This window comes from Colletotrichum orchidophilum, assembly GCF_001831195.1.
Source record: "Colletotrichum orchidophilum strain IMI 309357 chromosome Unknown Scaffold_7.1, whole genome shotgun sequence".
NCBI classification, from domain to species: Eukaryota; Fungi; Ascomycota; class Sordariomycetes; order Glomerellales; family Glomerellaceae; genus Colletotrichum; species Colletotrichum orchidophilum.
Window position 1 is genome coordinate 163,308 of NW_019172963.1, and position 26,557 is coordinate 189,864.

General features: G+C 53.7%; 6 protein-coding genes across 6 annotated transcripts; 4 read left to right on the top strand and 2 right to left on the bottom strand.

Annotated features, from left to right (window-relative positions):
* Positions 1–8,662: 8,662 nt before the first annotated feature.
* CORC01_01358 (uncharacterized protein) lies at positions 8,663–8,953 on the top strand (the record flags this gene model as incomplete). Its single annotated transcript, XM_022613014.1, has 1 exon — positions 8,663–8,953. A coding segment is annotated over one exon (291 nt), but the record flags the coding sequence as incomplete, so codon positions are not given.
* Positions 8,954–10,447: 1,494 nt separating this feature from the next.
* CORC01_01359 (GDP/GTP exchange factor Sec2p) lies at positions 10,448–12,547 on the top strand (the record flags this gene model as incomplete). Its single annotated transcript, XM_022613015.1, has 1 exon — positions 10,448–12,547. The coding sequence occupies one exon, from the start codon at positions 10,448–10,450 to the stop codon at positions 12,545–12,547; it is 2,100 nt and encodes a 699-aa protein (XP_022480443.1).
* A 1,039-nt stretch (positions 12,548–13,586) lies between these two features.
* CORC01_01360 (dolichyl-phosphate-mannose-protein mannosyltransferase) lies at positions 13,587–16,772 on the bottom strand (the record flags this gene model as incomplete). Its single annotated transcript, XM_022613016.1, has 4 exons — positions 13,587–14,129; positions 14,338–16,091; positions 16,149–16,438; positions 16,504–16,772. 4 exons carry the CDS (start codon positions 16,770–16,772, stop codon positions 13,587–13,589), a joined length of 2,856 nt encoding a protein of 951 aa, XP_022480444.1.
* A 2,415-nt stretch (positions 16,773–19,187) lies between these two features.
* Positions 19,188–20,835, top strand: CORC01_01361 (uncharacterized protein; the record flags this gene model as incomplete). The annotated part of the gene is made up of 2 exons (XM_022613017.1): positions 19,188–20,466; positions 20,525–20,835. 2 exons carry the CDS (start codon positions 19,188–19,190, stop codon positions 20,833–20,835), a joined length of 1,590 nt encoding a protein of 529 aa, XP_022480445.1.
* A 1,500-nt stretch (positions 20,836–22,335) lies between these two features.
* On the top strand, positions 22,336–23,075 carry CORC01_01362 (sorting nexin-3; the record flags this gene model as incomplete). The annotated part of the gene is made up of 3 exons (XM_022613018.1): positions 22,336–22,413; positions 22,577–22,898; positions 23,047–23,075. 3 exons carry the CDS (start codon positions 22,336–22,338, stop codon positions 23,073–23,075), a joined length of 429 nt encoding a protein of 142 aa, XP_022480446.1.
* A 1,606-nt stretch (positions 23,076–24,681) lies between these two features.
* On the bottom strand, positions 24,682–26,109 carry CORC01_01363 (uncharacterized protein; the record flags this gene model as incomplete). Its single annotated transcript, XM_022613019.1, has 3 exons — positions 24,682–24,912; positions 25,001–25,751; positions 25,910–26,109. The coding sequence occupies 3 exons, from the start codon at positions 26,107–26,109 to the stop codon at positions 24,682–24,684; spliced, it is 1,182 nt and encodes a 393-aa protein (XP_022480447.1).
* Between the last annotated feature and the right edge of the window lie 448 nt (positions 26,110–26,557).

Here is a 26,557-nt window from a genome sequence, read left to right on the forward strand (position 1 = left end):
CGCCGCAGTCGCCATCCGTCATAGTTCTTGCTATCTTTTCCCCCGTCCTTCCAAGATGTCCTCATAGAATGCACACTGCCAATTAACTTATTTATTTTACAACGTCACGAAGTCAGAGAACTCACCTTTCTTCACCCTGCAGATGCCTCTTAACCACTTCTTTTTCATCCTGGCCCTTATGCCTTCCGTTAGGAAGGTCTCTTTAGTAAAGTGAGCTTTAAATCAAGACTGGGGCTACTGATTCATAAACTACGTTTGCGGTTTCCTAAGAAACCGCATTCCCTCTTTCATGAGGACTTTGCTCTTGGGTCGCGGTACGTGTGTCGATTCACACAAGTTGGAGGCATCCGTTGCTCCCTACGCGCCGTTGAAAGATACGGGTTGTGCCTGCCAATCTCCGCGTCCGAAGTTGCGATCCGGGCCCGGCAGTCGGTGATGAGAGGAAGAATATGTCATTTGATCCTCTAGGTCCAAGCGAACAAGATTCAACGCCCTTCAAGCAGGCAGCCAGGAAGTATTGAGCATCATCGGCGCCTCCGGAGGGAGGAGATTGGGTCGCGGATGGTCTTCACGGACCCCGAAAGGTACCAATGTTATCTTTTTCTACGCCCGAACTGTGAAAAGGGCACTTCCGGCAAGAGCCAAGTATATTTTGGATTATATATTATCATGAATATCTGCAAAGCACCATCTTTCGGGGTCGGGGTCCGGAAGGCTTGCTCGGACGCAGACATAGTTCCGCAGGTCATGAACAACCCGCCAGACGAGATGTGAAGGAATCGCGGTGATTCGGTGTCGCCAACATGTCCACTTAAAGAATTGAGCCATCTTCAAGGCTTTAGAAGGGCAAAGAATCTTTGATCGAAGTCAGATTATCGGGGCCGGTTCTGTTACCAGTGGTCTCCCGTTTCTGTCTGTTTTGTTTTCTACCCCGGCAACTACCACGCTCGTACGTCCTCGACCAGAAGTACTCGACACCACCAGGGCATATCGTGATGAAAAATAGCTAATTATGGAGCAAGAAGCATAGCAATTTCCCTTCAAGCGAGAGCTTTGATGTTGTATTGGAAGAGACATGACATATAAGCAACATCCATCTTAGCTAGCATTCAGGGTGGCCGAGTGATGATGAAGAAATGCCTTGCATTCAAAACTCGTAGGGACACCAGGATGAGATTTCCAATGGTTCGCTCGACTTGCAATATCCTACTCTCTGTTTGCTTCAGCCTGACAATGTTATTGTTGTTGCCAAGTGCCTCACAACGCACGACTTCAGTCACGATGGGCACTAAACATCAGCAATAGAAATCAGCCGCACGTGATGAGACGATACACACTCTGAGAGCCTGTTGTCGTCAAATCCCACGCACCCTTTTCCCGCTCTAAAGTCCCAGCCAAAATGCCACCAAACACGCCGGTACCCATAATCTCGAAATCTCGAAATCTCGAAATCTCCACGACACCCATTGGATCCGCATAACACAAATTTGATACAAAAAAAAAAAAAAAAAAAAAAAAAACACCCCGCCCCCACCCCCACAACCCCCCCGACCCCCCCCCCCCCCCCACCCCCCCCCCCCCACCCGACCCACACACCAAACACCCCCCCCCCCCCCCCCCCACGGCACCCACAAAAAAAAAAAAAAAAAAAAAAAAGCAGGCCAGTGAAAGCACACAAAATTGGTTGAGAGCTGGATTTGAGCCTCGGCTCCCCAAGATGGGACGACATACCAGAAAAGCTCATCCTTTCTTCCTCATGCTACTCCTCGCACAGGTGGCACGCTATCGGTCGACTCTTACTTTCTCGGAACCTCGCCCACGCCGAGACGAACCCTGGAGCAACCACGCAACTTTGCGGCATGTTTCCCGCGTTGTCCTTTGCGTATGAATTAGGTTATAAACTCTAGACTCGGGAGGAAAGACAGTCCATTTAGTGTTTATGACTTTCCATATGTGTGTGTGTGCATGTGTGCTTGTGTAGATCTATTGGACCCTAGGGGACCACCATTGAACCTGCGCGCCCTCGTTATGCTCTGGTATAACGAGACCTCAAAAGAAGAGAGGGGGAAAACCCCCAAAATGCAAACCGTCAATCCATTCGACCTGCTCGGAAAGGGTTGCGAAGGCCTCTCTGCATATGTTTAAAATATCCGCAAACGTGCCAAGCTACGCTTATTCGGCAAGAAAGAAAGAAAGCCTCGCAAGGAGCACTCTCGTGGCGCAGCTGAAGGCGTCCTTCGTAAGCACCTTAACCTTCTTTTACTAAACAAGTAATATCCTGGAGAAAGAGAGAGAGCGCGAGAGCGCGAGAGAGCGGGAAAGCGTGGGGAAAATGCGTCGAGTGGGAACGATAGATAGTTGGGACGAACTCTGTTGAGGTCTTTTGCGCATGGGTTCCCTTACCTACCTACTTCGTCAAGTGTGGCCTGGTTCTCAGGACCGAGGAAACATGTTGTCGTGAGCTTGTGTTGGTAAACACTACCTTAATGTAGGTACGCGGTGGCAATAGTAGTTCGGAGATAACCTCTGCTGATGCCCATGAAGCTCATCCACCAAGATCCATACTCAGACTAGTGTGTAGAATCTGGCTTAGGAGGGAGAAAGGCAGGATGAGAAGCCATCAGCTGGTGCATGATTCGACGCCGGCTGTCTGCATCCAGACCAACTTCTCTCGCCTGTGACAGGTCTCGAAATGGCAACTGCCTTTAAAAGCCAGAAGGACGCAGAGATTGACTGCTTTCAGGACGGGTTGCGAATTGAACAATATTTGGTGCCGGCCACAACTTTCCTCAGAACGTCGCCAGCCCACGGCGACACCACAAACAATGACAAACTAGGATATAGCCGGTGAAAACTTCCATGTGTATTCTCCAAATACTCGGCAACCTATGAGGCTTCTCGGGCGAGGACCCCGGCATCCTCATCTCTTGGTGCACAGTTGCTCGTTCTGTTGTGTAAGTGGTGCACGCCACGCCAAGGCTTGGTCCTGGCCGTGTAGGAACACGCTCTTGGCCGCGCGAGAAAACTCACCTATGTCAAAGGATATGGGGAAACGCCAACGAGGATAACTTGCAAGTGAAACAGCCATGCTATGCAGGAGTGAGGCCATGGGAAGCGCGCTGGTTGGCAGCGCAATCCGGATAGGTGCAGATCGAGACGTGAAGAGTCGCGGGAGCTATATATGGACGCCTGACTACCCCCCCCTTTCCCCCTCTCTATCGGCAGTAAAGTCTGTTTTACGTTTCAAGCAAGAAGATCGGAAATGCGGATGGACGTCGGCGGCCGGTGCTTTACATGGGACGACGTTATGCGTGTGCTGTTTGTTGTCGCGGCCGGAGCACGGACCCACCCCGGCACCCAACTTCGGGGTGAGAAGGGGTCTCATGTGCGGGGAGACGGCGAGCTTCTTCTGCAATTCTCGGCCCAGGCCGGTGCGTGCATGTTTACAACTACGGCGCGATGGCGTTCCCCCCTTCTTCGTCTTTGTCATCACTGTACAGTGCCCGCTAACCCCTGAGGCTATGTTGCATCGCCGACTGCAGCTCAATCAAAGGCAAAACATGTTCTCTGCGGGTTTCCAATGGTGCGGATCCATGTAAGAGTGACACAGTCGAAAATTCGAGACATGCAAGCCCGAGGCTGCTTCCGAAAGTAAAAAGGAAACGTGAATCTAGAAGATATTAGATGCCAAGCTGAGTGCTCTAGGGGAAGGGGAGTGCTTGTTGGAATAGGTTCAGGGGTTCAGTATTTTGCGTCGTAGTTTTTCGATGTGAGGCTCATCAGACGAGAGCATATTGCTTGCGACGTGGCGAGACAGGTCAGATCCGACGTGTCAGCACGAGAAGCTCATGGATGAAGAATAAGAAATGCTACCGAAAGAACACGAAAAAAGCTGGGACGGGGGGCTGCCAGCCCAACTGGGCGTCCGTGTGAAACACATATTCGGGATCCGGGGGAGATGGGACGAAGAGAGGATTGACCTGAACGGACGGACAGGGGTGGAAAAGCACTGATGCCGTCGTGTCAAGAACGAGGCGTCGGCCGTTTGATTCGCGGGGGTTGGGCCGTATGGTAAATTTGGAAGCAGCCGTGCTAAAGAAGTAAACGACGGTGCGAAGAGGCGCCGCTGGCGTTCTGAGACCCGGAAGAGTCCACGGACGGAGGCGTGGGATGGCTCGGCAAAGCTCCGGATGCCAGCCGCCATCAGCCAAAGCTGGGCTGGAACGGGAGGAGGCGAATGAAGGCGGTTGCTGAGATAGCGGGCGGTGCGAAGGTCTTGGCCAAGCCCAGGCCGGGATGCTGTTTGTCCCAGGTCACAAAGGGGATAAGACGATAGCTCATGAGGCTGGAGGGAGTGTGACGGATGGCGGAGAGGAAATCGATAGACAAGGCGAACGATGACCAAATGCGTTAGATCGGTTAAGCCAGGCGGAGAGACACGAGGGCCCAGCCTTTAGGACGCAACGACGTTCAATTGCCAGGTTTGGGGGCTGTCGATGAAGCTCAAAGAAATGGCTTCCTGTAGAGCCGCAAACGGTGGTATCGGCTTGGTCCAGGTCAACTGCCATGAATTTTTCAACGAGGAGGCAGCTTGCCAGGGAAGCAAGGTGGTAGGCGATCAGGCGCGTCAGTGCAGACGCAAAAGCAATGCGCCGAGTTTGGAAGGGCGACGGGCGGCGGCAATCAAGCATGCGGAGCGATTGAGATTTCGGCGTGCAGCTGACAATTGAACATTGCCAGGGTCCTGTGCCGGGCCCCCCCGTCTGCATAGTTCAGAACATGCCCATGGTGTTAAGTCCCCACCCCTGGATCCGGAACACCCCCTCATTCGGAACAGGATTTCTCCATCGTACATCCCAGTACCGCAACACCACCACCATCAATTAAACCACCACAACATTAAAATTTAATTCTTTTGAAAATACCAGTGCATTCGCAATGGCCAAATATACCGAGCAGGACATTATCGCAGCTCTCAGCGATGTGCAGGCTGGTCAGCCTATGCGACAAGTATCTCGGGCCTGGGGGATCCCTATGACGACCCTCCATCGCCGTTGGAACGGCGGTTCGACCAAAAGGACGTCAGCGGAGCACTTGCAGCGATTATCGCCGAAGCAAAAGAGGCACCTGGTTAACTGGGCACTGGCGCAGAGCTCCCTCGGCCTCGCTCCAACCCACGCCTAGCTACGCTCTTTTGCTGCTAAAGTCGTCTCTGTAAGCAGCGATCCTCAACCCCTCGACAAGCACTGGTTAGAGCACTTTATTAAGCGGAATCCAGAGCTTAAGACGCTAAAAGGTAGATCTATCGAAAGCCTCCGCGTTAAAGCCGTCACTATTGAGATCTTATTGAAGTACTTCGATCTATATACCGACCCTATAGTCAGAGCTATCCCGCCGTAGAATATATGGAATATGGACGAAACCGGGATAATGGAGGGTCAGGGGGTCAATGGTCTGGTATTGGGTTCCAGCGAGAAGAAGGGTTCGATCTATATACGCCATCCTGGTTCTCGTACGTGGACGACGATAATCGAGTGCGTATCAGCAGTAGGAGCAGCACTTCGGCCCCTGGTTCTATTTAAGGGTAAAAGAGTACAGCAGCAGTGGTTTCCTAACGAACTCGCGGCTTACGAGAGCTGGTCTTTTGACGCAACCGAAAATAGGTGGACAGACAATACTACAGCAATCTCTTGGTTAACCAACGTCTTTAAACCTCAGACCAAGCCAAGAGGCGCCAACAAGGGCTCCAACCGCCTCTTGGTATTAGATAGGCACGGTAGTCACTGCTCTAACGCGTTCATGTGGGAGTGCTATATCCGCGGGATATATCTGATCTTTTTACCGCCTCATTCTTTTCATATGACCTAACCTCTCGACGTATCTATCTTCAGCGCACTAAAATCAGGATACCGTAAAAGGATAGGGGTTCTACACGCGCTCACAGACCTCTCGATCGTTGGCAAGAAGAACTTCCTCCGCTGCTACGGCGAGGCGCGTCAGGAGGCTTTAACGGTGCCAAATATACGCGCTGGGTGGAAAGCAACCGGTATCTGGCCACTTAACCCCGATAAAGTGCTCTTGAGCCGGCAATTTTTTTCTAACGAACAGAAGAGGCAATTGCCCATGGAGAGAGAGCCCCCGGCAACCCCAGTTCCTCAGGATTAAGTAGTGAGAAAAGAGGTGGCGACCCTTAAGCGCTCGGGCGATCTAAGGAGGACTACTTTTACTACACTATTCCGCCCTGGTATCGGTAAAATAAGGGGTCGTATGCTATTTTCTAAGCTCGGCAAGAGTCTAGATGAGAAGAACACCCTTATTGCCGACCACGAGAGACGGATCCACCAGTTAGAAGAGACCGTAGAGGTCTACAAACCGTATATAAAAGCAAGTGTAGCGCTTAGGCCGAACGAACGATTTGCCAAAGTCGATGCTATTCGTAAGTCACAAGAACAGGCACAAAAGATCTCTTTTCAAGCAGTAAAAACGGCAAAGGAACAAGAGGTCGAATTCCAGTCTTTCCAACATCAATTTTATATAGTGGACTAATATAATCGCGATGTTGTTGAGATTTCCGATTGACCGTGTTTTTTTTGGTCGTTTTGGTCTACTGTTCCGCATGAGGGGGTGTTCCGGATCCAGGGGTGGGGACTTAGTGAAAGGTATCGGAAGCCGGGATGGAACGCCACTTCGTCTGTTGAAGGTAGAAGTCGGATTCGAATGTGTAGAGTTGGATAATGACCAGTCCGCTCGGTAGATGCCGCCGCGCAAGCATGAAGATGGGCGCATGCATTGTGAAGCTGAAGCATACCACAATCTTTCAGCGTGCTTCAGACTTCAGACTTTAGGGTGAAGTGGACAAGGAGTGACAGGGTGAGGTGGCAGTTGGGTTCGAAGATTGGGATGTCGGAGCCTGTGCATGGTGTTGCTGGGGGCTCATGCCAATGCCGATGCAAATGCAAATGCAAATGCGAAAGCGGAAGCAATTCGAGCCCCTGATGCGGTTAAGAATCGGGGCGTGGCTGTTGTTGCCTCGCCGCTGTTGATTCGGAGGAACGAAGGTCAAATCGACAAAGGGGAGCCGCGCAGAGCTAAGAATAGGACTAGATGATGACGGGATGTGCGATGGTCTTTGCTGATCGTTGGTGACCTGAAACGAGTTGGGCCAATATTGCAGCATTTCTTAGGCGATGGAATATGCGAGAGTGAGAAATGCATATGGGGAACCTTGGAGGCCGTGGAGGCTCAACGCCAGATCTAAGGATACTTTACCTAGCTAGGGAGAGCCGATGCTAGGTGACAGGGCCAAAACGCGAGAAATCACATGAGCTTTAAAGGGTGTTTGGGCCGGGGGTCCGCAAGGGATGAGAATGAATGATACTCGTAATAAAGATGAGTTGAGAGCAGCGGACACGATGTTCCAGCAAGGCGTGCGCGTCAGGTTCGGGGTCCGTTTGAACGGGCTGTGCCTACCATGGTGCGGCGTACCGAAGTACGGATAATAAAGTGAGGATTCGGTTCGGTGGGGCCAGCGTTTGCATGTGCAGGCGAGCAGCAGGTAAAGGTAAAAAGGTAGGGGCCCCAGGGCAGGGAGACGGCGGGAGGATCAGGTTCACCTTTCTCTTGGCTCTCGCGATTCTGGGTCGCAGCGGTCCGCGGAAACAAAATGGGGGAGGGAAGGATTACGGCGGCTGACTAAGACATAGTAGTTCGGTTTAGTCGCTGGATAATCCATGCATGAGAAGGGTGGTGGTGTGTGTAAGCGAAAGCGAAAGGCGTTCATAACTATGACCGCTCTGAGACCAGCCCGGTGCCCGTGCTCTTATCCTCTTCTGTCTCTGCCTTCCGCCGCCATGGTCCGCTGCAGACACTCGCTCGGCACAGCGGGAAGAGGACGGAGAAGTACGGATTCCTGTCTAAACAGAGGGGAGAGAGAGGAACGAACCACTGCAATCATGGAGCCGAACTGAGTGTGGTTGAGTGGGGTTACTTTGCATAGCGAGGGAGGGAGCGAAGGGGAATGCACAGAGGAATTTGACCGAATTGAAGTAATCCCAAGGTGAAATAAGTTGGATTACTTGCGGGAGGACTTGAGACGTTTTCATCTCATTGCCATAACTCAGTGCCACTAATTCGCTGATTGGTACTCCTACTTTCCATTTTCTCAAATAAGGATTTTTTTTTTTTTTTTTAAAATAGTTTGTGAAGAAAAAAAAAGGAAAAGCCTGTCTCGCACTCGCACACATCCGCATTTGAATTTTCGTCATTCGATTCATGCGCGCGCGCGCGCGCGCCGTCAGTCAGCTTTCTGGTCATAGCATGCACGAGGTAGATCCAATAGTAATGACCGCATCGGTCGGTGTCGGCAGCAGAGCCGATGGACTCGGGGACTAGACGGATAGGTGACTGGGTGTAATGACGCAGCTGGGTTTTTTGATTGAGTTGTGGCTGTGACGGGGAGCTTGGTTGCTTGACCCCTTGGGAGAAGCGCGCAAAGGGGGCGAAAGCGAATCACTACAATGTACGGACTTGGTACGGTACTTCATAGAGTGTCGTCTCCTCAAGCGGCCAAGGTCTGCCCACTTTGGTAACTGACCAGCCTCCGGTCCCCAGCTTGTGGAAAACGTGAGCCCGTCCAAGGCTAACGACGAGAACCCAAGGCCCACAATGGCAATTGACTCTTGAACTTTGTGACCAGGTGCTCCCGACCAGACCGACGGCCCCAATCCCCACTACGAGATCATTTGCAGCTTTCTGTCTTGCCTTAGCGTACTCTCTACCGAATGACCGACCGACCGACCGACCGACGGCCCCGGGGTTGAACACGCGATGGGGTGGAATGGGATGGGATGGGACGGGACATGTGCAGCTGTACGAAGTATCCATAGTCTGTGTTCGTACTATGTATTGTCAATCGCTTCTATCTCGTTGCCGTCACGTCGTCACCCTCGGCTAGCTCACCTGCCACTCATGGCCGAGCTCCTAACCCCTGCTCGTGCACAACTTGCTTATGCCAAGTCTGGCATCTCAAGAGTCAAGACTCAATGACAGTGGGCCAGGCCGCGAGTGAGGGGGTATCCGCAGCTGAGTGAGAACCACTTCGAGATGAGGTAATTGAGGCAAGATGCAGTTTGGTCTGCACAGTAAGCTGCAGAGCAAACGCTGCAAACCTTGAGCACACTCATAGATGGAATAACATCCAATGACTTCAACTGAGAAATGGCCGCTGTGATGAAATGTAGGAGGGACTGAGTGAGCATCAAGACTGCACCCCAGGACCCAGGCAGGTAGGTACCTACTTTACCTAACCTGGAGCCCTTTCGGGCCCGTCCCAGTCCCAGCGATTGCACCGCCCCCACCCCTGCTCTTGTCCAGCCCCACACCCTCCTTGCTATTCGATGCATCCACGACCACGATCCCACGCCTGTCCAGTCCGGTCCTGCCCCGCCCAGTCCTAAGGACGCACGCCGCACCGAGAGGGTCTTTCTCTTGTGTCTCTGTGCCTGCCTGTCTGAGTGAAGTCTGCACCCACAAGTTGGCAAGTTCGACATCTGGTCCCTGTCGCGCTCGACCCGTCCAATACCCACCCATGTCATCCGCCCAGTTCCAGTCCTGGTCCCTGTCACTGGTTATGGTCCTTGGGTCCCCAGTCTTTCGCTGCTCATCCTACCTATTCTTTCTCTGGCTGCTCTCTTTTCACTTTGCCGCCGCCGCCTCTGCCACCCGCTTCCCGCCTGCTTATTCGGCTCCTGCCACCGCTGCGAAAACACTCAAAGCCTTGGGCTGCTCCGCTACTCGGCTTCGACCCATCATCTCGCCTCTCCTCCCCTTCCTTCCTGTTCCTGACGTTCCCAACAACCCCCTCTCGTTACCACAACCCGCCTAACCCGCCCAATCCGCCCGTCTCTCACGATCACGAACTGCCTCACGACTACGTCTTATCTCGAACCCTTACGAATACACACACACACACCAATTCCGAACTAAGGAAGAGAACCCGCATCTCGACCTCCATAGCACGCACCGCCATGGTCTCTTGCGATATCTAAAGGCCCTAACGCCCCATTCCGACCCTTTCTCTCCGGCCCCAGTTTGATTGCTAGTAGCAATCAACCGGCATTTACTCCCGTGCATTCCACCTGCCTGTCGCTTGCTGCTGTCATACCTCACGCCTCGCGCCTGCTGGTAGACCCATCTCACCTAAGGTGGTGCCAGCTCTTGCCAACGCATTGTCTCACCATCCAACAAACCCCAATTACCCAAGTCCATACTTGGTAGCTACTGTCGCTCGTTCTTAGCGAGCCGACAGGTTTAGAGGGAATGGATTCGTATGTCTCTCATCCTTCAATAAACAGCCCGTACCTCTCATGTTCCTTTTCTTGTCTTTGCCTGTTCAGTTCGAGAAAGTGATGATCAGCACCGGCTTGCACTTTACACTCGTCACCGTCAAATGGCTGTAACTAATCTCGTGTGGCACAGCTTTATCGCCGTGGCCGGCTGGGCACAGCATACCAGTCCTCAACCCGGTGGCAGACCTTTTGGTCATTTCCGATCTCTCTCTTCAATAGCTCGATCTCCGTCACCAAGTCCTAGGGCCACGAAAACGTCGAGTAAAGCACCTTCCGTTGTTGACATGCCCATCATGTCTTCCTCAGTCGCGTCATCGCCATCACTACGGCCCACGACAACATTAACACGTCTGGACGATGACGGCGAACTTAGCACCCTACCCGATCCGCGCAGCCGGGCTATGAGTCCCGCAAGCGAAGCTGATACTCCTCAGCATCCTGAACTGAATGACGAAGTCGCAACTCTGAGCGCCAAATTAATCAACGCCATCAACCATCAAACAACCCTCGACGACACATTATCTGCCACGAGGCAAGAGCTGGAAAGAGCACGCGAGAAGATTAAGCATTTGGAAGAACAGAATGAATCACAAAGAGAAATGCTTGCGGGCGATATTTGGATTCGTCGCAAGACCGCCGAGGAAGAAAAGAAGATCATCATGCTCCGTGTTACGCAAGAGAAGAAATTGCGGGAGGATGCCGAGAAGGAGCAGAAGAGGATCGAACAAGAGCTAGAGAGCTTATCCACGGCTTTGTTTGAGGAGGCCAACAACATGGTCATTTCCGCTAAAGAGGAGGCAAGGCTAGAGCAGGAGGCCATTCAAAGAAAGAACGACAATCTGAGGTCCCAGCTTGGCGATATGGAGGCCTTGCTGACCTCTCAGCAACAGCAACTAGCAGATCTTAAACACGTTATGGAGCTCATGGCGCTTGAAAGAGACGACGCTACGACCGGCACTGCTCCTTCGTCTCCAGGCTTCAGTAAGCCCGACACAATGAAGGACGACGAACGCTCAGAAGGCCTAGTCTCTTCGCCTCTGATGGACCCGACTTCGCCGACGTATCCTACTAGCTTGACGCATCTCATTCAGCCAGTCCTGAGGACTGACCTGGGAGCATACGAGGACTTCCTCAGCCTTACGAAGCTGTCTCGAAATCGTGCTGGAAGCCGTGTTTCGTCTGGCTCGTTCAACGGTCTAAGTGGGTTGGGCCTTGGCATGGGCGGCAGCACTTCGAGCGCTCACCCTTCCAATGCCTCAACTGCGTCTCTGTCTACGACGGGAACCCCGGCGACGTCATCACCGCAGACGCCGAACACCCCGGCCTCCGTGTCGAGCGCGGCCTCAGCTAACTTGGGCCCACCCCCGCCGGCTCTCAAGGAAACCAAGTTTTTCAAGCGTGTCCTGGCTGAGGATGTCGAGCCGACACTCCGACTGGACATTGCCCCGGGCCTGTCCTGGCTTGCGCGTCGCAGCGTTTTGAATGCCATGAGTGATGGCTCAATCGTGGTGGAGCCAATTCCTGCCAATGCGCCCTTTGCGTCACTTGTCAAGCCGCAGTTCTACCCCTGCTCCTTGTGTGGCGACTCGCGCAAGGATGAGGAGCACCTGCGAACATACCGTTTCCGAACCAGCGAGTCTGAATCAGCTCAGCGATACCCCCTTTGCAAATATTGTCTGGGTCGTGTAAGATCCACCTGCGATTTCCTCAACTTTTTGCGCATCGTCAAAGACGGTCATTGGCGAGCGGAGGATGAAGACGCGGAAAAGGCTGCATGGGAAGAAAGTGTCCGCCTGCGAGAACAGATGTTCTGGTCCCGAATTGGCGGTGGCGTCGTCCCGGCCAGCCATAGCCATCATTCGGTACCCCTAGATAAGAGCCCTCGAATTAGCCATGAAAGCGAGTCTAGAGACACGGAACCAGAGGTGGCAGTGACAGCTGCGGAAAACATTAGCAACGATACTACCCCCTTCGCCACTCCTCTCGAGGAGACAGCTAGCCAGCTGGATGCGGAAGAGTCATCGGCGAGACCAGAGACGCCCTGCCCGAGTAACCGAAACTCAGCACTGTCCTCATCACCGGAGAAGAGCTCCGCTGTAGAGCTGGACGGAGAAAAACGACTGTCCATCAATATTCCCAACAAAGAGGAGCAACAGATTGTGGTTGTGGCAACCGAGGAAAAGGGCGAAACCCCAGCATAATCATGAGCGAATTGCCATAGCGACTGACACACCCGATTTCTCGTACACACCACATATGCACTTAATCTTCGACACTGTATTAATTACGCTCTACGCCACCGTAGCAGGAATGCTGGGGCTCATAATGAAGGCCAAACAAGAGAAGGCAGAAAGAGGCAAAGCAAGGGGCAGGAGCAAATTCACGAAACGTGACTAAAGGATGGACTGAGGGGCACAAGTCACCCTTTTCTTTTTTGGTCGTTGCTGTTCTGGGCATTGGAGGATGAGAGGTCAATTGGCGTTTTGGAGAGCAAAAACTGTGGTCCATTTCACAGGGAGGACAAAGCAAACAGTTGCCATTATGGGAGCAGGAGAGGGCCAAAGGGAATCAAAGGGATAACAGACACAAAAGGTACTACATCATAATGCCTTCTTATTAATGCCAAAGATGATGATGCCTTGAGCATTGGATGAACCCTCAATACCTGTCAATTTCCATGGCACCAGCTGTGAAAGCGAACCTCGCCCTACCCTTTGTTGCAGTTTAAGTTGCTATTCTCCTTACAAGGAAGGCGCAGTATAACTAATGCCATCAGGGTAGATGAATCAAATTCCCAATCCTTCCTAGACGATGATGACTCAAGGACGACTGAGGGAATGTGTATCCATCTTCAAGTGTAGACAGACTCTTATTATATCCAGCATTCAGGGAACAAAATCACACATTGGACCAGCATTTCGTGGACGTCATTTCTTTTTGATCTTACAACAAATGAAAAATTTTGGGCTTCGTGGCCCCCCACCTCCACCTTGCTGCCTCCCGCCTTTGTCTGCTCCGTTGGCGAGATGGGAATTTTACTAGGGAAAAAAAAACACGATGAAAAGTATGGCTCTTTCTCTCCCCTACATACCCTAGCCATGGCTGGTATACAATGGGCGAATTCGACGCAGAGAAAATGTGTGAGAGAAAGACGATTGATCAACTCCATCCACATCAGGTTGCACATAGCTTCGGGCATGCCATTACAATCCAACTCAGATATCATCCCCATGTCCCAGCTCAGAGCTCTTCCTGAGCAGTAGCCTCCTTGCCGCCATCGCTTGCGGGCTTGGCCTTCTTCTGCTCGGCCTCCCTCTGGCCCTGGACGCTCTCGGCGACCTTGGGGGCGGCCGAGTCATCAGGCTTGGACTTGGTTTCTTGATCGACACCCTGAACATCAGGGTGAGGCGGGGCAACATTTTGCTCCTGGGGCCAACCGCCTTCGGGCATCTGAACTTCGTTCCCACTTGCGTCGACGACGCGCGTCCGCGTCTCGTATTTTGTCTTGAATTCGACCTTGCCCTCCAAGGCCTTCACCTGCTCCTCGTCGAGTAGATTGCCGTCCTGGTCCCGGTACTCGACCTTCTCTTCGCGGGACAGAATCTTTTGATCTGGAGCCCCCGAGACGGCCGCAGCATCTGCCTGCTCCTTTTGGGCATCGCCAATGGGGATATGACCGACTTGACCGCCCACGGGAGCGGCAGGAGCCTCAGACTTGACTGGTGTCGGTGTGGCTCCAACCGCAGCGGAAGTGCGGGTGAGAAGCTCCGTGTATTGGGAGTACTATATTGCCACAAAATAATGTCAGCCTCTTTCTACCAAATTCACAACTTCTGCCAAAGATGATTTGCCGAATCTCGTCTCAATTGGCTATCAACAATTGCTCGACATCGGCGTAGCCCGACATAAGATGAATCCCATCCATTACAGGCCTTCACAATCCTCTATCTGGCACCCCTCTACTCGGAATAAAAGCAGTACTGTTACTTACGTCATCAAAGAAGTTGTTGCAGTCGAAATCCCACGAGTTAATGACCTTGAGCCGGCTGCACTCTGCCTTGGTCCAGGCGTTTCCATAGGCTAGAGGAGAGAAGAGCACGAAGACGACGATGGTGAGCGCCAAGAAGACAACGGCGCTGGCACGGTTGATGATAGGGTTGCTGCGGATTCCAGCGAGCGATACCCGAGCAGTGGCGAAGTCGAAAGTTGAGCAGAACGCAATGACTGCGAAGTAGAGGGCGGGGAAGTAGTGGTGCAGGAACAGCTGGCGGTCCATCAGGTAGAAAGGGAAGTAGTGGAAAGCCCAACCCAAAACCGCAGTGCCGATCTCATAGTCGAATCGCTTGAACGTGGTGTTGGAGTAATCGTTGCAGCTGCGCTGCCAACGAAGAGTCGCAATACCCTTGAAGAGGACGTAGACGACGACAGCAAGGGTAGAACTCCACCACACGATGGGGTTGCCCATCAGGTAGATCTGGCGGTGGTCCTTGCCCCAGAAGTTGATGCCGCGTTTGAGGAAGGGCCACGAGTCAGGACGGGAGTCCCAGGCGTGAGACTCGACCAAGCCGGCGTTGGTCTTCCACATGACCTTTTGAAGCTCCCAGAACTTGCCGAGGAAGCCGGGGTGACGGTAGTTGACCTTGTCGACGTTCTCGCCAGTCAGTTGCGGGTGCTCGTTGTACTCGACATACCACAAGCTGTTGGGAAGTGTACCTCCTCTCGCGCAAGTAACCTCCTGTTGCTCAGAGGCCCACTCAGGGAGCTTCACTTTGTGCGAGAAGAGGACGCAACCAGTCATGATGTGGACTAATCTGAACTTGGTCTCGATAGTGCGAAGACGCTCTCTGGAAGCGGAGCTGAGGGACTGCTTCTTGACGATCTCAATCTTGAACAAGTCATTGGCGTCGCCCTCGAAGCCCTCGTAGCCGTAAGCGGACACCTCGTTCTGCCAATCAGCCTCCGTAACGGGTGGTCTGACGTCGTGGGAGTGAAGGCGACGGAACGTAGGAGTGTGGTACAGGCGAACGACATCGCCGTCCTTGATGAAGACAGGCTCGGGGAGGTTGTCCCAGGCCTGAGTACCGTTAATCTGCTCGCCGTTGATACCCAGAGGCTGGGTCTGGTTTTCGAGGAGCCAAAGGTTGTTCTCGTCCTTGTGGGGGTAAAGGGTGATTTGCTGTTGCTTGCTGCCAGTGGGGTACATGAGGGGGTGAGAGTGCAGGTAACCGCCCTGTGTGTTGGCATGTCTGATGCTGACACGGCTACCAAAGGCGACGTCAGCGGCGACGTCTTGCATACCCTTGGAGTTGAGAGTAGACTGAAATTCGGAGCTCATGAAGCCGTCGCCGTCGCCAGGGTTGACCAGGCAAAGGAAGTGGATGGCAAACATGGCCATGTAGAAGCCGACAGGGATAATGACCAGGGCGAAGGCACGAGCCATGAAGTGCTTTGCCCAGATGCGCGGCGTAACATTCTTGGTGTCTCCAAGAAGAACCCAGAGCTGGACAAGGGTCAAGCTTCCAACCCAGGCAATAGTGAACAAACCAACCCATTTGATGCTGACAGTCGTGCCCAGACCCAGGCCAGTCATCAAGAGCCAGAACCACCAGCTCAACTGGAAAGCCTTTTCGGGACCCTGCTCATGCTGGTTCGTAAAGGACTGGAAGGAGAGGGCGGTAAAGGCGGTTGCAACCATGAGCGGAGAGTCGAGTAGAATGAGGCGAGCTTGGGTAAGAAGGCCGTTCTCTGTACGGAGTATTAGCCATTGATACATAGTTAAGTGGTGAGGCGGTTTGCTCTTACCGAAGATGATCAGACTGGAGCCCATCAGAGCCGTGGTGGTGCGACATCCGGTGGTCTTGAGAGTCAGGAACATGAGAGGGGCCAGCAGAATACCGCAGATGGCCGGGAACATGCGCATGGCGACGTAGGGAACACCGGGCTCGAGGTAGTCCTTGCCAATATCCTTGAAGTCGAAGTCGCCGTTGAAACCAGCCAACCAGCCGGTGAGAGCAATGAGCATCTTGGCCAAAGGAGGGTGAACATCCATGAAGAATTTGCCCTTGATGTATTTCGAAGCGAAGCCACCGAAGCTATACGTGAGGGCGTCAGCGACGATACGCATCGGAAGGAGGCAAGGGGGGTTATGTGCGCTTACTGGACTTCGTCAAAGACGACACTAGTGGGCTGGTAAATGCGGAACAGGCGAACGATGGCGGCGAGGATGGTCAAGCCCAGCATGATTTGGTAGTCGGAAACAGGCAGGAGAAAGACGTCGTTGTCCTCAACACCGTCAGACTTGTAGCTCGATTCGCGCTGGACAGGGAATTTGCCATGGCCATTGCCGTTGCCATTGATGCCGTTGACCCCGTTGGCATGCTTCTCAAGCTTGGGGCTCGAAGAGCGGACTGGCTTGGTGGCAGCCATGATCGCAGAGGGAGGTATCAAATCGCGGTAAACAATCGATATAGTCGGAACGGGCGCAGGTGTCGTCCACTCAATGTCGACGGCGGCTCCGACTCGGTGACGGGCGACGTGGACAATGAGGGCGGAGAGCGGTCGTCAGCACCTAGCAAGGTGAGAATGGGACACGAGGTTTTCTCGCGTCGGTCGAGTGGCAGGGAGGTGGGAAAAGGAATCAACGAAAGTCGAGAAGGGAAGAGGTGGATTAAATGGCCGTCATTCAGCAAGGTGAATGACGGGCTCGGTAGAAGAATGCCCTCAATGGAACAAGAAAAAAAAAAGGAAGATGCTTTTTCTTGGAGTAGATGGAAGAAAAAGGGAGCAGGGACAAGTACAGAGAAAGGTAGAGTACAGATAGAGTCTGGGTTTACTGCCTGGCGGAAAGTTTAGACCGCGGAAGCTGATGACAGCTGGGGGGAGGCCAGGCTGGAAGGGAGGATAAGGGGGTCAGGGTCGGAGTTGTAGCTTAAGTGGCCTCATCCCATGTGGCTTGACAGCCAGCAATTGGTGCAAGCTAGGACCTGCCTGGGACCTGCCTGGCTCCATCCAGTGATCCCCCTCCCCCTTGAGTCCATCCACGCCCCCCTTCCATCCCACAATTCCCCATGGCCGGGTCAGTCCCTCCTTCTACGGATAGACGTACAGACGCTCCTCTGTCTCTCTCTTGGCTACTATCGTACCTGATATCCGAACACAGTATCCAGACATACCTAGGTACCTTAAGCTATGGTACAAAGTGATGTAGGTAAGGCAGTTCTTCCTGCCTAGATCAGATGCTTGGGATGCTCACTCGAGTGTAGATCCAGTCCCTAGAAAGATCGGGTAAGGGGACCCGCGGACGCGTATATTTGGACCACCTTACACCCCACCGATCCGCCGGGGATTATCTTCGGTTGTCTACCAGTCTGAGGCAAGAAGCACTTTACGCGCTTCACTGTGGTACCGAGTGCATATCCGGCATATGAGGTGATGGCATAGCCCCGGACCCCAACTACCAATATGGCCCATTGTGCAAAACTTTCTCTCATACCCTGATGTAGAGTGCGATGCTTCACTACCTTAAACTTGTTGTCGACCCCATATGCGCGGAGGCATCCTCGTGGTTGAACAAGTGTCCTCAACACGTGAGAGCTACCTACCTACGTACCTTGCAGATGAGTAATTTTTAGCCCATCCAATGTCTTGGAGTATCGGTACTTACCTTGGAGCTGCGTTGTCTTAGCTCCGGCCGCGTACTCGTGCTCCTCTAGCGCCAAAGGGGGACGGCGGGAGACGTGCTGTGGCTGCCCATTGTTCTCTCCGCGCCCGGCCTCCAGCCCGGCCTCTCCAACCGACATAGTTCAGCTTCCCATCCGCACTGGCGCACTGGCGCACTGGCGCACTTGGTGCGTTGGACCCCATCCATGCCCTGTCACGCCTGTCCACTCCTGGTGGACAGTGGTCTGTGCACTGATGCAATGCGGCTGAGAAAGAGACGGCGTACGCAAGGCATCTCTACCTCACGCAGCATCATCTGGGAATACCCTTCACGACTGTACTAGCTGGCTCCGCACTCTATTTCCATCACAGCGGTGCCACTCAACGCATATTTGGGCTTACCTGGGAGTATTTCCCAAGTGTAAAAATCACGATGTCTACCAGCTGGCCGTCCTGCCTCTGCCTCTGGCGAGCATCCAGCCGGCCTCGTGGCAGCTCCACCAAAGCCACCTTGCTGAGCACACGCGTTGAGTGGCAGTTCAATGCCTTACCAGAGCACGTCCGGATAGATAAGTGGAATTTGGATGTCGGAATGGAGCCACAACGGCCTCCCTTCATTCCTAGACATTCGCCTCTGAATACACTCCCTTAATTCCCGCCCCGAAACAGCTCTCTAGAACCAGCAGTAGTGATTATTCAAGGGCCTCATTGAGAATATCAAGTTCAATTCGTGGACAATAGATGAATTTTTGAAAAGACACGAACGGTGCGCGATGCACCAGTATGCTGTAAGCGAGGGGAGCTCGGCGGCGCTTGAAAGAACGCACTAACCTGTATTTCTTGTTGTTGACTGCAAAGCTAAACATCGGTCGCGTTCGAATGACTACAGTATAGAAGTTGTAATTACCGTCCTTTATTCAGAGTTCAAACCATATCGCACGCAAACCACGCTATCGAGACTCCAGATCCTAGAAACGAACATGGCCCGTGCAGCCCTTCTTTGCAGATTCGGCTGACTAAGAAACGTGCTAGCCGGTCTGGGGTCCAGGTTGCCTCGGAATCTGCGAAAAAAGTTAACGAACGCGGCTGGTGAGCTTTGTCCTCGTCTCGACTTCTCGCCAGCTCCACGCGCCGCATCCTGACGACATCAACCCGAACTGCGCGCGCTCTCCCCTACGCAACATGGCCTCGACTACAACCAACGGCGACGCTGCCGCCGTACTAGACGAGCTTAAACCTCCCACCGGTGTTGTTCTGCCACCTCGCGAGATTCGGAATGTTCTTGAGAAGACGGCAGGTTACGTGGCGCGTAACGGTATCATATTCGAGGACAGAATTCGCGAAAAGGAGCGCTCCAATCCAAAGTTCAGTTTCCTCAACAATACCGACGCATACCATGCTTTCTATCAGTGGCGTCTTGATGAGATCAAGGCCGGCCGCGGCACCGCCATCGCCGCCGGGCGCGCCAATGAAGCAGCAGCACCCGCCGAGCAGAAGCCCCAGGGCCCGCCTAAGCCTCCCGATTTCCAATTCTCGGCCCGTATGCCGCGAATCAACCAGAAAGATCTCGAGGTCATCCGATTGACCGCCCTATTCGTCGCGAAGAACGGCCGCCAGTTCATGACCCAGCTTGCCCAACGCGAGGCCGGAAACCCCCAATTTCAGTTCCTCATTCCGAACCACACGTTCCACAACTTTTTCCAACACCAGGTCGACCAGTACACAACACTACTGAGGGCTAGCGGGCTGGGCGGCGAAGGTGGTAAGATTGAACAAGAGCGCATTAGCCATCTACAGCGAAACATTGACGACAAGTATCACGTCTTGGGCCGCGCGAAGCAACGTGCCGAGTACTCAAAGTTCCAAGAGATCGAAAAAGTGAAGAAAGAGGAGGAAGACGAGAAGAAGAAGCTCGAGTTTGCCCGCATCGACTGGAACGACTTCGTGGTTGTCGAGACCATCGTCTTCACGGATGCCGATGAGCAAGCGAACCTACCACCTCCGACGAACCTTTCCGAATTGCAATACGCTTCCCTTGAAGAGCGAAATAAGGCCTCGTTAACCAACCTCCGCATCGAGGAGGCCATGCCCGACGAGGATACGTCTTACAATGCCTACCCCCAGACCTCCCAGACATTGCCAGTCCAGGCAGGTTACGCGCCGCAGCAACCGTACCAGGCGCAAGCACCGGTAGGATTCCAAGGATACCAGGACGGCCCAACGCGACGGTCGGCAGAGGAGGAGGAGGAAGAGCGGAGGATCCAGGAGAGGACAGAGGCACGTGCCCGGGAACAACAGGCACGCGCTGAAGCACGTGGAGGAACGGCTCCGATGAAGATCAAAGAGAACTATGTACCCCGAGCACTCCAACGAGCGGCCAACAAACAGAGCGTCCAGATGGCGCTGTGCCCGAATTGCAAGCAGCAAATCCCCATGGATGAGCTGCAGGACCACATGAGAAGTGAGTTAATCGCCAATCTTGTAGAATGGACATGTAGCGTGGCTAACAGTTTCTGCAGTTGAACTTCTCGACCCTCAATGGAAAGACCAAAAGGCAAAGGCAGAGGCGAGATACTCCACGACCAACTTGTCGACAGCAGATGTCGCAAACAACCTGAAGCGTCTGGCAAGTCAGAGAAGCGACGTCTTCGACGGCGTCACCGGTCAACCCCTGTCGGAAGAAGAGGCAGCCCGGCGCAAGAAGGCTACGATTCACAGTTTTGATGGTAATCCCGAGGGCAAGAGTCAAGCTCACATCAACCACCTGCACAACCTGAACGTCGAAGAGCAGATCCGTGCTATTCATCAGAGATTTGCGGACAAGAAGTAGGTGGCTACGAGCCAATGATGGCCGGATCCATCGGTCAAGATTCACTCATCAGATGCCGCCATCTCAGGCCTTGCGCAGTTCAGATTTGACGTGACGGCATTTCCAGCTTCGACTGGAGGGAGGAAGCAGAAACTGAAGCCGTCAAAGCCAAGCTTTGGCACATGGCAGAGTCAGTGTACAAACACGAATAGAGGATTGGCTCGGAGGTGAGAACTCGGCGTTTACTAGGTGCTTATTTTCAGAGAGACTCATGGCGCTCCAGCAATATCCTGCCCCTTTTCAACCGGTCCATAACGTCTGCTGCCGCGAGTAGCTTGACCCAGGCGCCGAGATACTGGAGCGGTAGAGGTCACTACCCACGAAAAGTGAACATGGTGCATCAAAAGTGATCCAACATGCGCACTGCACCCGCTGTAGTCAATGGTTGTGTTTATATGTCAGCATTGAGGAGTTAACCCGTAAGGGACACGAAGCCAAGAACACGGGAGGACGATCTGCAGGACAAGGTCCCGAAAAGTTGGGGTTCTGCTGAATGGGGTAAAGATATCTTTTTAGCAACGCGAATCCAACCTTAATTTCAACACCAGCTCAAGATTTGGCTGGAATTGACGTGGTCCCATGCGTAGTGTCTAGAAAGAAGAACAAAGGGACATTTTGCCAACGGCCCTGTGAAAACCTACCTTACCTTGCCTTGCCTTACCTTATACCTAGGCCGTGAGCCAACTGAGGTGGTTTATAATTCGGAACGGCTCCAGAAATGCCTTCCGGTCCACTAGGTACCCCCCACCTGCTCAATTGGGCAGCGCTGCCGCTCACGGTTACGAGGAGGCCCCCACCTCGCACCCTCAGACGGCGCATCGGCTCAGCCTCTCTCAATCCTGCCTGGTAATCAAGCGAACCGGTCTGTTGCGGCAGCGGCCGGGACTGGGTCGTCATATTGCTCCCCCGCAATTCACCAGCTAAACCACGCCGCACTGCTCACACCCTTCTGTCGTAATCGGCCGCTCTTCGCACAAGACCAATTCCCCCACCTCCTCCCACTTCGACATTTTTTCTCACATCGAACAACATACCTCACCTCGTCTCGCCTCGCCTCGCCTTCACCTTTCGCCCTTGCCCTCGGGCCGAATACCCAGTTCACGCATACATCCCCGAGTCCCAGCAATTCGCAGCAGACAACTGCCAAAGAGAAGGAGAAGGAGGGGGGATCCCGAGCGTTTAGCAGAGAAGAACAAGCGTCCCACCAAACCCGATATCGCGCTCGCGCCCACGACGACAGCGAATACCACGCCCTCTCCATCCATCCCTGGTGCGACGACTTGACGACAGCCAATTCCGCAGACCATATTCCTCTCTCTCTTCCCGCCGAGGAACGCCGCCAAAACGGATTCCGGAAACCAGAACGCCGCTCGCGCTCCCAGCGCTGAGCCCACCTCTCCCACCTCTCCGACCGGATCACAGGCGGGCAGCCAGGCCTCGCCGCGCTTCCACCGGCCCATCATGCAGGCGATGCCGGATAACCGACAACAGTCCTTTGACGAGATCTACGGGCCCCCCGAGAACTTTCTCGAGATCGAGGTGAGGAGGCCAAGCAAGCAACTACTACAGCAGCAGCGCAACACCCGCCCTCTCCGGCTATTCCTGATAGTCGTCACATGCCCTCTTACCCCTCCAACCGCCCGCCATCTCAAATGCGCTCAAGTCAAGGGGAACACTCACAATCTAACAACCTGTCCCTTAGGTCCGCAACCCCCGAACCCATGGCATGGGCCGCAGCATGTACACCGACTATGAGATTGTCTGCCGCACCAACATCCCTGCCTTCAAGCTCCGGGCCTCGAGCGTGCGCCGCCGCTACTCCGACTTTGAGTACTTTCGAGACATCCTCGAGCGCGAGAGCGCCCGCGTCACCATCCCGCCCCTGCCCGGTAAAGTCTTTACGAACCGCTTCAGCGACGACGTCATTGAGGGCCGTCGCGCCGGTCTCGAAAAGTTTTTGCGCATCGTCGTCGGGCACCCGCTTCTGCAGACCGGCAGCAAGGTCCTGGCGGCTTTCGTTCAAGGTAAGAGAGAGAGAGAGAAAGGGACAGGGTGGAATTCTTCCCGTCATGTTATGACCACTGTCTGGTGCTGTTTGCTGTGCTACCGGGCCAAGGAAACGAACGATATTGAGACTTGGAAAGATGACTGACAAGATTGGGATTTCCATAGACCCTAACTGGGACCGCAATGCGTGGTGACTGAAGCTCCGCGTCAGCTTCTCTTCGTCTGTTTCGCGATCACCGAACAAATTGCGCAAACGGCCACCCAAGCGCCATCGCATCGACACGCAGCTTGAAGGGCTGACTGCAAAGAGCTCCATCTCTTATGAATGACCTATACACCTACCTGTGATGGGTGTGGCTGGACAAATTGAAGGTGCACAAAAGCAAGGGAAGGGATGGGGGATTGGGGGAGGGTGGTCCAGTGTTTGCGGCCATTCATTGCGCAGCTCTTTTTTTCTTTCTTCAACTCTTCCCTCTCATCGTAGTGTCTATTGTTGTGTTGCGTTGATGTTTCGACTTTCCCCCCCCAAAACAGCTCTTCATTTTCTTTTCTTTTGCCAAACTGATTTTCCCTTTTGCAAATCCGCCAAGGCGGACAGCATCAGCGTTGCTTATCTCCTCGACACGGGGGAAAGGGAGGAGGAGGAGGAGGAGGAGGAGGAGGAGGGGTAGGAGGATGGCGTTCCCAAAAATGAAGAAAATTGAGAACCATGACTGTCGAAATATTTCTTCATGGCCATGACCGTGTGTGTGTATGCGAAGGCGCAACTTCCACTACTTGACAAGAACCAAACTCCCAGCCGGCTGTCTTGTCGGTGTACTCACGAAGTACTCCCATGATGAAACGGCAGAGAAGGGGCCCCAAAGAACACGGAGGAACGAATCCGGATGGACGCCGTCGTTCTTGGCGTAGAGAAGCGGCCAACCGGACCGGAGCGGTGGACGTTCTTGAGCTGTTCCCACCAGAAAGCGGTATAACCCCTAGGGAGGACGAAAAGAAAGTAGTAGATGGGCGATACACATGTAGCCGAAATCCCCTGATTCTAGTTGGGAGAGCTATGGGTGCGAGGTGCAGGGAATCTCACACAGGTGTATCTCTGTACATTTCATTGCAAGTGGCGCATATCTTGTCCATCTTTCATGTTGTGATTTCTTCTTTTTTCTTTACATTATTATACACATATGGTTGTCTTCTCATCTGGGAAGATACATCTCCCACGTGATTGGGACCCTACTTGGTTGTGGGTGTGGTTTTTTGTTTTACTCTTTTATACAATTGTCGAACCAAACGGCCCACCTTACTCCCGCAAAAGCCATCTGATGACCTTCACTACTTCAAAAGAGTAATGCAAAAAGGAAGGTGAGCTCATCCTGTTGACACCGTCACCCTCCTTTCCCTTTCTCATGGCCAAACCGAAAAACAGGCTGGAGCTCGCTTCTTCCCCCGCCATATCGTACACGAAGAACTCCGGCCTCTTTTAGACGGCTGTAAAGAAGGACTTGAGGAGAGAATTATTGACGCGAAAAGCTCTTGGCGAGATTTCTTCCTGATCCGTAGTTCCGACCGTCCGTTTATCCCAGAGCTGCGATGATTTGTCGATCGTTTGGTCGTGAGGGTTGTAGTTTTATACGTATTATAGTACAATAGATTGTTACATCCAAAGAGGCGGGTCCGGTCCGGTCCGGTGCGGTTCCGTTCAATCACCGTCGGCGCTTGATGAGAAACCCCCCTTCGGTAGTGGTGGTGGTTGGGGCTGTGATCGAGATACCACTCTTCGTTGACGTCAAGCCGGGAGTCACATTACAAGCTCGCGCTAGCCTTGCTGGAGGCGCCAAAGATGCGCAGGATGCCCTCGTACATGCCAAACATGATGGCCGCGCTGGGGACGGTGCGCATGAGGTGCGGCGTAAGACCGCCGTAGAGGCCCATGAAGCCCTCCTCGACCCATACAACACGGAAGCACTGCCAGAGGCCAGTATACTTGAGTTGGCCGTTGGCCAGGGGCGCCTGTCGTAGCCTCGTTCGCGCGACCTGTTTCGTATTGTCAGCAAGTCATTCTAGGCTGCCCAGATGCAGGCATGTCGATCGGGAGAGATCGTTGGGCCAAAACAATTCATACCTCGTGAGGGTAAGCAAGGATGGCTGCAACTAGCTTGGCGCCGCCAGCAGCACCGGCATTCCCCATCCAATCCACCGTCCGGTCCCAAAAGGTCTTGTCCCGCCCGCTCGCGACGATGCGCTCCTCCCTGGCGGCCAACCTATTCTTGAGGTTCTCGTACAGCACCCACTGCAGCGTGCTCTCCGCCACACCCAAGTAACTCGCGCTCATGCCCTTGTACATCCCCCTAATCCCTTCGGTCCGCAGTACCTGCTTGACGCAGTCCCAGCTGTTGCGATACTGCCTCTGGTGCAATCCGCCCCTCTTCTCCGCCACGTTCTTGTCGAGCTGCAAGCGTGTCTTTACGAGCCATATGGGGTTCGTCGCCGTGCTCGTCGTCACGCCCGCCAGAACGCCCGCCGCGAGGTGGACCACGGGCCCTTCCTCGCCGCCGTTGCCGTATTCCGCAATGAGCCGCTTGCCGTTGCCGTAGGTGTAGAAGTTTATACTCCGCGCGGGGATTACGCCGATGAGGTTGGGTCCCAGGCCCTTGAAGAGCGCGCGGGGGCCCTCAATCTTGTAGACGGAGCCGAGGATCTGAAAGGTTTCGCGGAGGTGGAAGAGGGCGGCGCGCATGGGGCTTAGGGTGCCGACGGCCTGGGCGCGGGCGGCGTGGGAGGCGCGCAGCTGGGCTTGGTAAAAGTCGGATTGGAGGCGGGTCTTGAGGACGTCGAGGGGTGCTGTGAGTGTCGCAGCCGTCATGCCTCCAACGCTGTAATGGTAGAAAAAAGAGTCTTGTTAGCTTTTCTCTTTGCCCCTTTGCAGGTAGAATGTAATTTTTTCCTCCTTCGTCCCAACCTTCTTTCCGACTCACAAGGAGCATCAATTGAGAACCAGAACGGGGAAGCAGAACAGCTTTTTCAGACGTACCCTCCAGCGACGAAATGTACCCATGACTTTGCGAACGGTGATTCCTTCTCGCCTCCCATGGCCGGGTTCTGTTTTGTGTCGGGGATGATGTCGCCCGTCTCTCGAGATGTCGGGTATGAAGTCGTATCCGGGGCACGGCGTGCTGCCGGCCGGTCGCCTGTGGCAGACATGAATTCGGCGGATGCGGGAGAATGAGCCATTCAGGGCAGGAAAAATGAAGAAGAAGGCGTGTGGCGATACGGGTTTTAAGGTCCAGCTGGTTTAGCAGGATAGCTTCGACTGGCGCAGGAAGACGAAACCGTATCTCATGTGACGACGTTGAAATGGTGAGAGTTGGTGAGCTAAAAGAGAGTGGGCGGTGGTTGCGACACTTTGTCGATGGTCGAGTGGTATCGTTACGTCGAAGTCATGTCGCGGGAGTGAGGTGAGGGAGCGGTTCGTCATGGATGATGGGATTTAGGAGCTGGGTAACTTTTTTTTTCCTTATCCCCCCCCGTCCATTTGCTTAGACAGAAACGCGCCACGCTCAGATTTCATCTGTCGATCCACTTTAACCGGCGTGTCGGCTTGATGTAGATGGCCCGTGCTCTATGTGGCTTTACAGTGATTGTCATTCGTCAATACAGCTATCCCCTGCGACCTTCCAAG